This window comes from Acomys minous (genome assembly GCF_964271855.1).
Source record: "Acomys minous genome assembly, chromosome: 6".
In the NCBI taxonomy this organism is placed as follows: Eukaryota; Metazoa; Chordata; class Mammalia; order Rodentia; family Muridae; genus Acomys; species Acomys minous.
Window position 1 is genome coordinate 67,024,243 of NC_140487.1, and position 13,332 is coordinate 67,037,574.

At 47.8% G+C, this 13,332-nt stretch overlaps 1 protein-coding gene across 1 annotated transcript in view; it reads left to right on the forward strand.

Moving 5' to 3' along the window:
- Positions 1-1,919: 1,919 nt before the first annotated feature.
- Positions 1,920-13,332, forward strand: part of DENND11 (DENN domain containing 11) — a 29,812-nt gene continuing 18,399 nt past the window's right edge. Inside the window, exon 1 of the mRNA XM_084785817.1 lies at positions 1,920-2,225. Coding sequence (XP_084641943.1) covers positions 1,958-2,225 — 268 coding nt within the window. The 5' untranslated portion in view covers positions 1,920-1,957. The remainder of the gene's footprint in view (positions 2,226-13,332) is intronic.

Consider the following 13,332-nt stretch of genomic DNA (forward strand, 5'->3'; position numbering starts at 1 on the left):
CAGGAGTGTAAGCCTCTGCTTGCACGTCCTGAGATGACAGATAGCTGCTGAGCAATATTATGCAAAGCACTAGGAGTATACTTGGACCGCATGGTTGGTGAACTAGACCAGAACATACTGAAGACAGAACACAGCTGTTACTATGGAGACTGCCCTTCGGAGCATACAGAGAACTGATTGGTATGGAAATTACGAGTTGACTTATAGGCATATACGTAGACCTAGGACTTTAAAGTTGGGGTACTGGGAGAGGTAGGCATTGCTGTGAGAGCAGGAAAGAATCGTTCTCAAGTAAGAAAGAGAAATAACAGCTGGGCAGTCGTGGCACAGGCCTTTAATCCCAGCACTTGGGAGGCAGATGTAGGGTATCTCTGAGTTCAAGGCCATCCTGATCTACACAGAGTTCGTTCCATGACAGCCAGGACTACACAGAGAAATCCTGTCTCGGAAAAAACAAACAAACAAACAAACACAAGCAAAACAATTTTTAAAAAGAAAGGAAAGAAAGAATATATTTGCCCCAAAACTGATGACTGTGGAAAGTGGTTAAGGATTATCTACCAACTCCCATTTTGTACCTGACAATAAAATCTTGTATGCCTCAACGTCAGAAGCTTTGGCTGTGGCTCAGTTTCTGAAGGAGCGGGCTCTGGAGTGGGCCTTGAGAATTTGTGCAAAACTCGACCTGGGGTGCCCTTGATTTTAAACTAGACTGTGCCCTGGTCCTGGCTTGGATCGTACATCCCCAGACTCCCATTTCAGTAATTACTCCATTAATCAAGGGAGATAGTCACTTAACATGTCTTTAGGGGATGGGGGTCAGGTTGAGCTAATTGATGATGATGACAGCAATCCCCACTCTTTTTGGTAAAATGTTTTATTGTTAAGTCATGAGTCACATAGTTGGAGCTAGCAGCAGCTGTGGGCAGTCAGTCATTGATGCTTCTCTTGGGAACAAGATCAAGGCATAATATCTTTGCATCTCTGGCAAGAAGACCTTGAGCTTCACAAAGGCCCCCGGAGTAATAGGTAATACAGAAACCCCCAAGGCCTTCTCAGACACTGGGCCTTCCTGAAACATGGGATGAGTTGTGTATATAAATAATTGTCTCATCTTACTTCTTCTCCTGATTTTAATGGCTATTTCTTTACACTTACTTCTGAGTTAGTTACCAGATCGTCGCCCCTCCTCCACAGAGTTGAGACGTTCAAAAAATTTATTTGTAATATACAAAGGGAGTTCACAGTCCTTACTTTCCAAAGCCACAGGCTTAAGGGCTGCCCTCCCACTCCTCTGCCTTTTCCCCTGCCGTTTTTAGTGTAGAACAAACGCCATAACCTCCCCCCCCAACTTAATTCCTTCAAATTGCATATACACAAGGAAATACATTCCCGATTACCAGATTACCATCACAATCGGCCTGTTATATAAATAGAGTAAAATGCCAAATGGCAACCCCACAGTCCTTTCCGTCTTGATTTATGTGTATATTTGAAGTGCTTGGGAAGCCTTCAGCTTCACTTTCTGACTTGGAGGCAGTTTTCGTCGAGCTCTCAGGATTATGTAATATATGTGCCTTGGTCCTTAAGAGTAATGGTGACGTTCAAAAATTCACAGTGGTATCTTAGGTGGGAAGGCGCTTACAACCCACGCGCAGGTGGACAGACTAAGGGACACGCGTCCTGCACCGCGCACTCTGGGTCAAGAGCAACCCACAGGGAGAAATGCAGTGCTGAAGCCTGGACCAGGCCTTAGGGCTCCGAACCTATGCGGGCCGCTTTCCAGCGCTCCCGGGCTATCTCAAGCCCGCTGGTGTCAGGCAAAGGCAGGTGTGGCCGAGCCCAGCGGGCACCCAGAGAGCCGCTGCGCCGCCGAGAGCGGCTGGACCGGCAGGCCCCGAGGGGAGTTCCCGCAGCCCGCCCCGCCCCTCGCGCCTCGGCTCCGCCTCGCCTCGCCATGGTGGAGCAGGGAGACGCGGCGCCGCTGCTGCGCTGGGCCGAGGGCCCCGCGGTCTCTGTGCCGCAGGACCCCGCGCTGCAGGCGGGAGGATGGGCTCGGGGTGGCAGCGGGGGCGGCCGGGTGGCCGTGGAAGGCCCCCGAAGGCGGGAACCCGAGGAACCAGCTCCCCCCGAAGTGCTGCTGCAGCCCGGGCGCCTGGAACTGGGCGACGTGGAGGAGGACCAGGTGGTGGCCGTATTCGTGGTCACCTTCGATCCCCGCTCCGGTGAGAGCGGCTTAGGGATAGAGGGATGGGGGTGGGGCGGGGGCAGGCAACCTGCAGGGTTTCGGGGGTCGCGGGGGAGGGACTCGCTGCGCGCGCACTCGCACCCACACACCTGCATCCCTCCCCGCCCGAGGGGTCCCGGGGCACAGGGACGCTACGTCTCCCCAAAGAATCTCTGGGGCTTTGTTCCGCCCCCTGCTCCGTCCCGCCGCCGCTCTCTGCTGCGCTCCCACGACTAGAGTCGCTCTCCTATTTGCTCCGCTTCAGTGCGGGAGATTTGTGGCCACCGGCTCATTGGCTTTTGTTTTCTTTCTTTTCTGCTCTGCTCGAAGGTTCTCTTAGACACTGAAAGGAGGGACAACCCCCACCCCCCAAACTCCTTATCCCCCGCGTATGTCGCCTCCCAGGCAGGTCCAGAACGACCCTGCTCTGCGTCCGCCCTGGCTCCTGGTTGCTCCTGGCGCTTTAACTTTCCCAGCCTCCAAGTTCACTTTCTCCGAAGGCTTTATTTTGAGGAATTAACGTGAGAGCATTAGGGATTGGAGCTGGAGACGCTTTCTCTGGCCGGCTGCCTTTCTGGGAAGACTCACTGGTTATGTCGCACCGTCTTTACCCTCACCACCCACTGCGGGGTTGTGTGTTGTTGCAACAGTGGGCTGTTTCGAGGGAGGATAAAAGTGAACAAAAAGCTGTGGGCTCCAGTGGTCCTTCCTGGGGCGTCGAAATCCCCCAGCTGCTGTTCTGCTTCCTAGTTGAGGAAGAACACCACCCAGATGCTTTCTCTTATCTTTCTCCATGGAGTTGCTAAAGTGAGGAGTTGGTGTTTGTGAGGGAAGGATGTGGTTTCATTTTGGAAGTTACCAACCAGTCTTCCAAACCTGTGGGTATGGATGGGATAGGAGGAAGAAAGATTAGGATTATGCGAAAAGGGATTCAGCTGTAATGAAGCTGGTGGCTTACGGGTGCTCGGGTGCTCGGGTGCTCGGGTGCTCGGGGATTCTGACCCAACCAACAGGCATGACGCTTTCTTACCACCAGCTGGGGGGGGGGGGTGGAGGAGGGGCGCTTGTGGGAAGACCTCAAGCCCCATTAAATCCTGTCTCCTTGCTGCCTCATCCCGTTGACTTTCAAACTTTTTTGACTTTGACCTTCTATGTAGAATTAAATTTACATCACAACCAGAACATTCAGACCAAAGGAAGCTGCGTTTCCGGAAACAGTATAGACCCCTCTGTCCTTTTTTTTATTAGTGTTCACACGTACTGCTTGACTCATAACCGGGATGCCTAGACACATATGGTTTGAAAAAAAATACTGTTAAAATACAAAACAACCAAAGGAACCCTTAATGTAATTTTTTAAAAAGTTACTTATAGCTAACTGTATTTCCTCCTTCATGAACAGGTAAATGGAGACAAGCTTAAAAGTTACTCAAAGTGTGAGAAACCGGAAAGGAGACATTAATGGCTTTCTGACTGCATAATGGTAGCTCTCTAGTGATGGTCTAGGGAAAGGAGGGGAAAAGAAAACTTCAAATAATCACAGGCAGAGTTGATAAAATTGATCAGTGATGGCTCACTGCCATTGATCAGCTACTGGTGTGCATAGGTTGGCAAGTAATAGTGACCAATTCATAAAAAGCCCCAAAGACCTCTAGCGTCTCCCATGTCTTTCCGTTCACAGCTGGTGTCTGTGGCTTTCTGTGAGATGGTTTCCAGACTAAGTTTAATGTGGAAAGTCGGAGCTGTGACGTTTGTACGGGCCTTTTAACTCTAATCCTGTTTTATTTAATTCTAACTACTCTGTAATTTACTGATTGTTAATATCTAGTTTGTCCATGAGAAAAGGCGCCAAGAATGGTTATGTATTTTTGTAATTAACTATCCAGCTAAGTCAGGTGTCTTTCTGGCACCCTCCGCTGCCTGAACCATTGCCCCTCACACTGCCTCCCGTTCCCCTAGGAGTCTGGGGAGAAGAAGATGTGTGCACTCGGCTGACCATTATTAAATGGGTTAAGTTTGGGTCGAGAAAGCAGCTGTTTCCTGCCCATCGCTTTTCCTCTAATCTTGCCAGTCTTATTCTCTATGGCTCCTCTCAGCCTGTGAAATATGCTGGTACGGCTTGTGTAAAAGAAAGTTGTGTAGCACATCTCTGAGAGTACCTGAGGAATGAGTGAAGTCGCAAACCTCAGCACCAGGACAAAGGAGAGAGCACCGCAGTGCCCATGTAGACGGTGGTAGAGGAAGGGCCAGTTTAGAGAGGTGCTCCAGGGCCACCGTTGTCCCGTAAGCTGGAGCCATCACCGTGACTAGTATTGTGTCTCCTCATTTTCGTCTCAGGTCTTGTCTACTCTCCTGAGTCCTGTCTGCCATGTGTTCCTAGTGAACACTGGGCCACTCGGGCAGTGCCTCAGCCTGCATTACCAGAAGTAGTCAGGTAGGTAACGCCGCTGGCTGGCCCAAATCAGAGCATGTCACATGAGTTTCTGAGGTGTGAGGACTTTGTTTCAGTTTCTCCTCTGCTCTGTTGTCTTATCACTTCCCAGTGTCTTTCCTGCTTCTGTCCTCAGTTTTCATTTTTAGGAGCTAACCAACCCAGTCACTGCCCAGGCAAAGGATTTCATGTACCCTCCCACCCAATATACGTTACATTTATCTTATGTACAAATGACACGCACACACACACACATGGGTGTGGGACGAAGGAACGGGAGGAGAGCATCCCCAGCTGTGGCTTGTCTGTCCAGGGGGGATGTAAGGGGGTGAGGTAGTTACCTCTGTAAGTTTCTGTGATGAAACACCCGATGAAAGCAACTTAAGGCAGGAAGGGCTTGGCTTGTGGTTGGAGGAGACACAGTCCATCGAGACAGAAAAGGCGTGGTGTGATGAGAGTGTGGAGTGGTAAGTGATGTGGTTTGAACAGGAAGCAGACAGAGCTGAATGCTGGCTGGCACACCCAGCTTGCTTTCTCCGTCTTTATTCAGTCCAGGACCCCAGCTCATGGGAAGCTGCTGCCCGCATTCTAAATGGGGCTTTCCTCCTCAGTCAAACCTTCGCAGAAATACCCTGAAAGATGCACCCGGGGCTGGAAATCTAATGACGTTGAGAGTGAAGATTAAACGCCACACGAGTCAGACAGGGGAGTGCATCCCTGCTAGAGCGTGTGTTCGTGCTTTAGGACAGGAAGTAAGAGTAATTCGTTCACACTTCTAAACATAAGCATCTGTTGGAAAAAGCAGAGAAAAAAAGAGATGTGATTCTTTTCTCTGGACTCCTGGCTCATTGCTTGAAGCTTACGGTTGTTTTACTGACGAGTGGCACAAAGATCAAGGGCTGCAGGTTCAAGGTTAGAGGCTGCACGCACACACAGATTATTTGTCTGGAGCCAAGAACTAGCTGTAGGGTGGTGGTGCTGGCCATCTGGGCTACAAAGCTGCTATTGAAACCAGTCCCAGATGCTAAGTTGGCATGCTGGGTAGAAGAGGTTGGCAGCCAGAATGCGCCCCCTCCCCCCCCCCCCTGCCGCCTCTCTCCCGGCTGTGTTCAATTCTGTGCTTTACAGCCTGATTTTAAATCTGTTCTTAGGCTTTCTAGTAAAATTTCCTTTTCTCTACTTGGTTAGGAAAAAAGTATCATCATACATGAGGTATCCCCCACTGGTGGTAGGAACTGTCCCCCCCCAGGGCAATAGAGGCTAATGAAGTTTTAGCCCCTTAGTTCCTGCTGGTATGCTGTGAATCTGCCTACTTTAGGCCATTTCTTTATGAGAGTCACTTTACACTGTTGTTATTTTGTGGGCATTTGGGAGTATGTCCCCCATGCGCTGTGTGTGTGTGTGTGTGTGTGTGTGTGTGTGTGTGTGTGTGTTTGCGTGTTTGCCTTGGGGTTGTTCAGAAGCGGGGAGAGAGGTAGTTGCAGGATGTCACCTGGTGTGAGTTTCTTTCTTTTTCTGGTTGGGTTTTCACAATGCTGTCTTCCTGATTGCTAACGAGTCACCTGTTCTCTCTCTGCCTCTAGCCCTTGCCCACATTATGTAAACACCTCTTGACCCATCTGAATGATGCATCTGTCAGATGGGAACATTTGCAATCACGTACACACAGCCAGGTGTTGGCAGTGCATGACAATCCTAGCGCATTCAAAGCTAGGCTGGGATGCGTAACGACCTATCTCAAAAAACAAAACAAAACAAAACCCCAAAAAACAAAAGCCTCATATACTTGTTCTCATTTTACACTTTGTAGATTCCTAGTCCAGTCATGGACTGGTACAAGCCAGAGCAGGTGGAGAGGCACGGTGAGATTAGGGCTAGCTCTGGCGTCCAAGGCATAACTTGGAGGGCTGCCCAGCTCATCTGACGCCTTTCAGAAATGGGAGGAGCTTGAAGGTGAAGAGCAAATGGAGACTCTGGGAATGGACAGGCGAATGGCCGGCCCACAGGGAGGGGAAGGGAAAGCCAGTTCCCATAGGCAGCAGGGAAGTCTCAGTGGAGGCTCTCTCTGTTTGCCTTCACCTGTCAGCGGTGGAGTACAATACGATTGTGGTTATTGATTAATGCCACATTGGCAGACTCTTTCCGGGCTGCTGGTGATTCACCTGCTTTGTGGTTTTCAGGCTAAAAGTATGTGGCCATCTGTTAGGAATTTAGTTTCTTCTCTTAAAAAAAAAATCTACAGAGAGAAAAGTAAGGATGGCGGTCTCAGTGCCTATCAAAGTTGTGTGCCGACTGGGGTCTCAGGAACTGTACTCTGGGATTCAAGGACTGTGCCTGGGACACCCCCCCACCCCCCCTACCCCCCACAAAAGTCTACACAAGGGAAAATCAGACACCTAGAGCTGTGAAGTACACCATAGTCAGTATGAGTGGCTTTTGAACCAGGAGGAGGAGGTGGTTGTCTTGTCTCCTCCTTCCCCTCTTCCCCCTCCTCCCCTTCCCCTCCTCCCCCTTCTTCTTCCCCCTCCTCCCCCTTCTCCTCCTCCCCCTGTGTAAAATAGGTGCACTGGGGTTCAGCCGCGGCTGACATATGACTGCCTTGAAATTGCGAGGATGAGCTTCTCTCTAATTCAGAGCTGTCCATTCTGTCTCTGCCTCTTGTTTTAGTTGTGTTCTCCTCTAGGGTGATGAAGAAAGATTACATCACAATACTCAAGACCCAGAGTCAATTGATACGGGCTGGGCAGGGGCTGGACAACTTATCTTCTATCGATAAGATTTAGTGGCTTGTTAAAAAAAAAAGGATCATATTCAAGTAATGTGTGCTGTTGGGACCAACAGTGTTCCTCCTTCTTGCCTTTTCCTCCCTTTTTTGTTATTTTGATCTCTCGCTCTAACCCAAGTTGGCCTGGAACTCACTATATAGCCCAGGCTGGCCTCAGACTCCTTCCTTGGCCTCTTCAGTGCTGGGATTACAGGTATGAGCCAGTAAACCTGGCTTGCACCTGAATCTCTGAGACAGAATTCCCTTTTACCTCCTAGCTGAAGCTACAGCACAAATGGGAGGTAGCTCAGGGAAGAGATGAAAAAATCAGTAAAGGCGTCTCAGGGCATGGAGTATACAGCCTTACTTGCCCTTAGGCCTAAGGGAGCTCTAAGAGGATGCCACTCCATCCATACCCAGTCCAGGAAGCCTCACGAGGCGGTTCCAGGAAGTCTCATGAGGCGGTGCCTGGCTGGAGCCGCCCAATAGAGAGAGGAGTCCACTTTCTAACCTCTTAAGAGATTGGGGTCAAGATTGTTATTTTTCTCTACTTCAAATATTTTGAGATGAGCCTTTCAGCTTGCAAGCCAGCTTAAGAGAGGATGCGGACTGTGCTGTGTGGGCTGTGACAGATCCAGTCCTCAGGGGGTAAGGTTACTTCACATTTAAGGGGAAGATTTGGGAGGCAGAGGCAGCCCTATATGGATGGGGCAGCCTGTCTCACAAGCTTTGTTCATTTCTAGGGCACCAGGACTTGAACCCAGGGCTTCACACAGGCCAAGCAAGTACTGTACTATCACACTAGATCCCTAGCCTGGGACGGGTTACGTCTGGTCTCCCTCAGGAGTTTCTAAAACACCACTTGAGAGGTGCTCACACACCGTAGGAGTGTGACCTTAGGAGCAATCGTATGGCTGGGTTCAGACCAGTGTTGTGTCCATCCATAGCCCTATTAGCTTCCCGTAGGCACACAGGCTGCCAGCCCAGTTATTTGTTAGTCCGGGTTCCCTTGAATAGGAGTCTATTTACCTTTGCGTGAGCTCCACACTGGGCACTGTGCTGCCTGCCAGGCTAGGCTCTACCAGTATTTACTGAATGACCAGAATAGCTGAGTGTACATATTCAGATCACCACATCTGTTCCTCAGGCCACCGTGTGCTAGCCTCCTCCTAAGCTACCCTTACAGGAAGGGCCAGGCTAGACCTGCAGGTCCCTGTGATGGCCCCAAATGTGGCCCAAGACCTGGGAAGATACAGAGATGGAAGGAAACCAAGTTAGAAAGGAGTAGCATGTGCCAGTGATGGGGTTTTTTTGTTTTTTAAATAAGTTCTCTTCTTATTAATCCTTCCAGGCTGCCAGACTACGTTTTTGTTAATAGAGTGAGGGTGTTTGGCAAAATTGAAAGCAAAGTATGAGTTCTGAGCCTGGGGATAGGTAGGGATTACTCTCTGTAAAGTTTTTCAGGCATTTAAATATTTTCCCTTAAGCTTTTCCATTTTTGTAAAATCATTTTTTTTTCTTTAAACTTCTATAAATTCCATATAGAAGTTGCCCCTACTTAAGAATACTTTTAGAAAAAGAGGACCTCAAATCATAATAGTTCCCTGTCTCACATTAGTATGGTTCTTTTTCTCAGTTACTAGTGGTTTTGCAAAGTCCTTTATGATATATAAACACACACGCACGCGCGCACACACACATATATATGTATATATATACACACATATATACTTTATATACATATACACACATACACACATATATACACATACATACATATAGGCATATGAATTTCTACCATTTCATGTATTTCTGAAATACATGCAGGTTAGACCTGTGGGGGGTGGGGGTGGGCGGGGGGTGGGCGAGGGGCGGGCAGGTAGTGAAAGAACGGGAGAGAGAGAGCTTGCTTTATCCCTTCATGTAGCATCTCCATCTGTTGACATTTTGTCATATTGGCTTCATCCTTATACAGTCAGTTCCACTATAACATGCGATAATATGTTCCAGAAACGTCTGCTAGGAAATATCACGCAGTGCAAATCAATTTCATGAGAAAAGTGAGAGGTGGGCACAACCCTCGAAAATGTCAGCAACACACCGAAGAGGGGGCAGGTAGCAGGGAAGAGCTCAGCAGGAACAGTAGGACACTTCAGTGTAAGAGGTGGATAAGAAACACATACGTCCTAAATACAGGTGGAGTCCTCCTTGAGAAACCTGCAGTTCGCCTAAGGAGCTGAGAGTTGGCAGTTTGAGCCGGTGAATAGTGGTGATCTAGGCCGAGGGCTGCCTGAGATCTGATGGAAAGTTGTAACACTAGCGAGGTAGCAGCGGCTCCAGACACCAGCCAGAGGGTGAGGCATGGACATCGTATGTTTCTCCACAGCTTGAGTCAGTTCCGAGCTTTGATGAGGGCATCTCCACAGAGGTTTATCTTGTATGGGGGTCTGGGGGGTCTAATGCATGCGTACTTGAGTGAGCAGGGTTGTGCATCTCTCTGGTGTTTCTCATAGTTGAAATGATGTAACACCTAAGGTGACATTCTCTGTAATCACGTCCCCAAGTTAATGGTTACTTTTATCACAGTAGTGAAATACCTGACACAGGCAGCTGAGGGAAGACTGGGTTTCGTTCACAGCTTTAGAAATTCTGGTCCAGCACCTTTACGCGCCGAGCCGTCTCGTCTGCCCAACTGTAGAATGAATTTGTCATTATTTGTTAATTGGAATTTCATTGACTCTGTAATAGAAACTATATAATCCTTTGTGCTCAGATTGCTCCCTGATCAGTTGCGTCGGCCCACGTTGAGCAGACATTGTAAATGGCATTGATTTTATATGGGCTTGGATATACATCCCGCCCCTTACCCCAAACTATTTGAAACTAAGGTACAGTGGTGTTTAAATCTCACTCTAAAAATAATTAATAATGAACTCCCTCAGAGTAAGGCAGTTTTCCTGTACAGCCACAGTGCCATTACCATTCCTGTGATAATTACCACTGATTCATCAATTAGCTGTTTAAAGACCTGCTTGTTCCTAATAAAGCTGTATTGTTTGGTTTGGTTTGGTTGTCTTGCCCTTTCTCTCTCGTCCTAGGCACTGAGCTGTGTTGGCATGTGAGAAAAAAAAAATCGAGCTGCCCTTCAGAGTCTTAGGGCCCTGGGGAACCAGGCCTCTGAGGCATGATAGGTTGGGGCGAGAGTAACAGGAGCTGCGTCTGTTTCCTCGGGAGTGTCTCAGCAGAAAGCAAACGCTGCCCAGCGTGGTGTTCTGCCCCGTCCGTGATCCGCCATGAACCTGCTTCTGAGGCTCCCAACCCAGAAGGCCTCCCCTCCACCTGAAAGTAAAGGGCACAGCAGACAAGAGGATGGCCTCCCCTTGTTTAATTAATTTTAAAAAAATTTAAAAACTAGAATATCTAAAGTATATCCAAAAGGATATATTTCTGACTAAAATGTTGATGGGAAAAGTGGGTTGCATAAACATATCATGAAGAATATCATTCATATTAATGTTAAAATATAGAAAACAGTACATAATATTATTTGTGAATTATACATAATTTTTTTTAAAGTGAAAGGAAATTCACCCAGGTGGTAAGACCCACAGCCAGTGTAAAAGGCAGATTTGTCATGAAGCTTGTGAACCTAGCCTCAGGCCCCTCGCCTATCTGATGTCTTTCAAAGGCCTATACTTGAAATTTCATTTTCAAATTTTGTATTTTTTTTTAAATTAAACGATAGCCTCTCCATAAAAAAGTGTTTCATACCACACTTTATATTTCTTTTTTTCTTTTCTTTCTTTCTTCTTTCTTTTTTCTTGTCTTTTCTTTTTCTTTTTTCTTTTTCTTTCTTTTTTTTTTTTGTTTTGTTGTTGTTTTTTAAGACAGGGTTTCTCTGTGTAGCCTTTGTTGTCCTGGGCTCACTTTGTAAACCAGGCTGGCCTCGAACTTATATCGATCCGCCTGCCTCTGCCTCCCGAGTGCTGGGATTAAAGGCGTGCGCCACCATGCCCAGCTTACCATACTTTATATTTCTTTGAGAAGCCGCGTTCCCATTAGCCTTGGAATCCCCGAAGGTTCCTTACTTTGCAGCGAAGCAACAGGAGTGTGTGGGAATCCTGTCGGTCAGGCTTGAGGAAACCTAACTTACCCAAACTTCGTACTGAAGCCTGGCATTAAGTATGAATTCTGTAACACATCCAGTGCTCCTGTAGGAAGAAGCAAAGGAAGGGAGGCAGAGAGAACATTACAGGCCGTCGGACTCCTTCCTGCGAGACCCCCAACGCCATGCTCATCCTCTTAGAGTAACCACAGCCCTAAAGCTGCTTGGCCTTTTTGAAATAGCAGTGTCTTCTGCTCATTATTTGTGTATGGTCCGCGATGTGTCCGTATGTCACCGCTATCAATTTGGTGTAGCACTTATGTACTTAACTATTGGTGGCCGTTTAGGTTAGTGCTCATTTAAAACCATAGCAACTGACGTTTCTGTAAACAGTTGTACTTGCCATCTGGTAAGTGCCTGGGCTGCCTTTCGAAGGCATTGACCTGAATAGGCCATGGGCTGGAGTTAGGTGAACCAATAGTGGGGTGGAGCCTAGGGAGGGAGCTCAGCTGTGCCTAGTATGCACAGGCCCCTGGGTTAGGTCCCTTGGATCTTAGATGGTTGCACATGCATAATAAGGGGGAGATTGCAGCAATAGGGGGGACTTGATGCAGAGGGGGGAACTCACCTTTACTCTCAACCTAAGTGTGTGTGAACATGTCTTCATACCTTAACCCTAACCAACAGAACACCTTTTTAGCCTTTTCTGTTTTATGGAATTTTTAAAACTTCTTTTCATGCTTTTTCTTTCAGTGACTTCATTAGCTGGATAAAATTGTGATCCTTTTCTCCAAAACAGATTATTTGAAAGTGCCATGGGTTGTTGAGGGTGGGACTGGGTGATCCTCTGTGCTGTCTGTGGTGACAGGAGACTGGACTATGTGTTCTCTGATGCCCCGAACCATTATCTGAAAGCGGTGGTGGCTAAGATAGTTGATGCTGTTTTTAATGTCTCGGAAACTAGGATTTGGAGTGCTGGTGAGTTTCTTCCAAAATGAAGTCTTACAGGTTACGTATTCTTTCACTTTGGAAAATTTTGAATATGCACAAAACAGAACAGACTATTCTACGATAGCCTCTCCTCCTTAGCTTGCCTTGCAGGGTTCTCTTTCCCTCTGTCTGGAGGATGCTTCTTGATGCTGGATTCTAAAACCTCCCACCTCCTGTCAGAGCAGTCATCCCACTGAGCTATAACTGCTGCTCTTTTTCTCTGTCGCCTTGTTACTTAGGCCCTCATCTCTCTGTGGTCAGGGATCACGTCTTGTCCTTCCTCAAGCTGCCAACACCTAGCTTAGTAGAAGTGGCAAGTCACTTATGAGTGGCTGAGAACTGATAGTTGATCCTTGAAGAAGGACCACACCTGGGGGAAGGTGAGGAGGTGTGGGGGATGGGTACACTGCTCTGCTCGGAGAAGTAGGAGAAGATCCAGAATTGCATCCTACCAGGGAAGCCGAGAGAGAGAGAGAGAGAGAGAGAGAGAGAGAGAGAGAGAGAGAGAGAGAGAGGAGTGAGTAAACCCACAGAGGTCAGCGAGGAGGATGAGGATGTTTGTTTGTTTGTTTGTTTGTTTGTTTTTGTCAGACGTAGATAATAAGAATAAAAACAATCTCTCAAGAGATTAAGGTAAGCATATAGGATGAAGAAATGGGAGCCTAAGGTTAAAAAAACAAGCAAACAAATAAAACCCCTATACTTAGGTGAAGCCAGAGAGGAAGTCCTGAATAGAGAGGCACAGTCATTCAGAGGATGCTGAATTTGAAGCATGGGGTTGAGGTTCCCTCTACTGCCCCCTCCTGGTTCTTTGC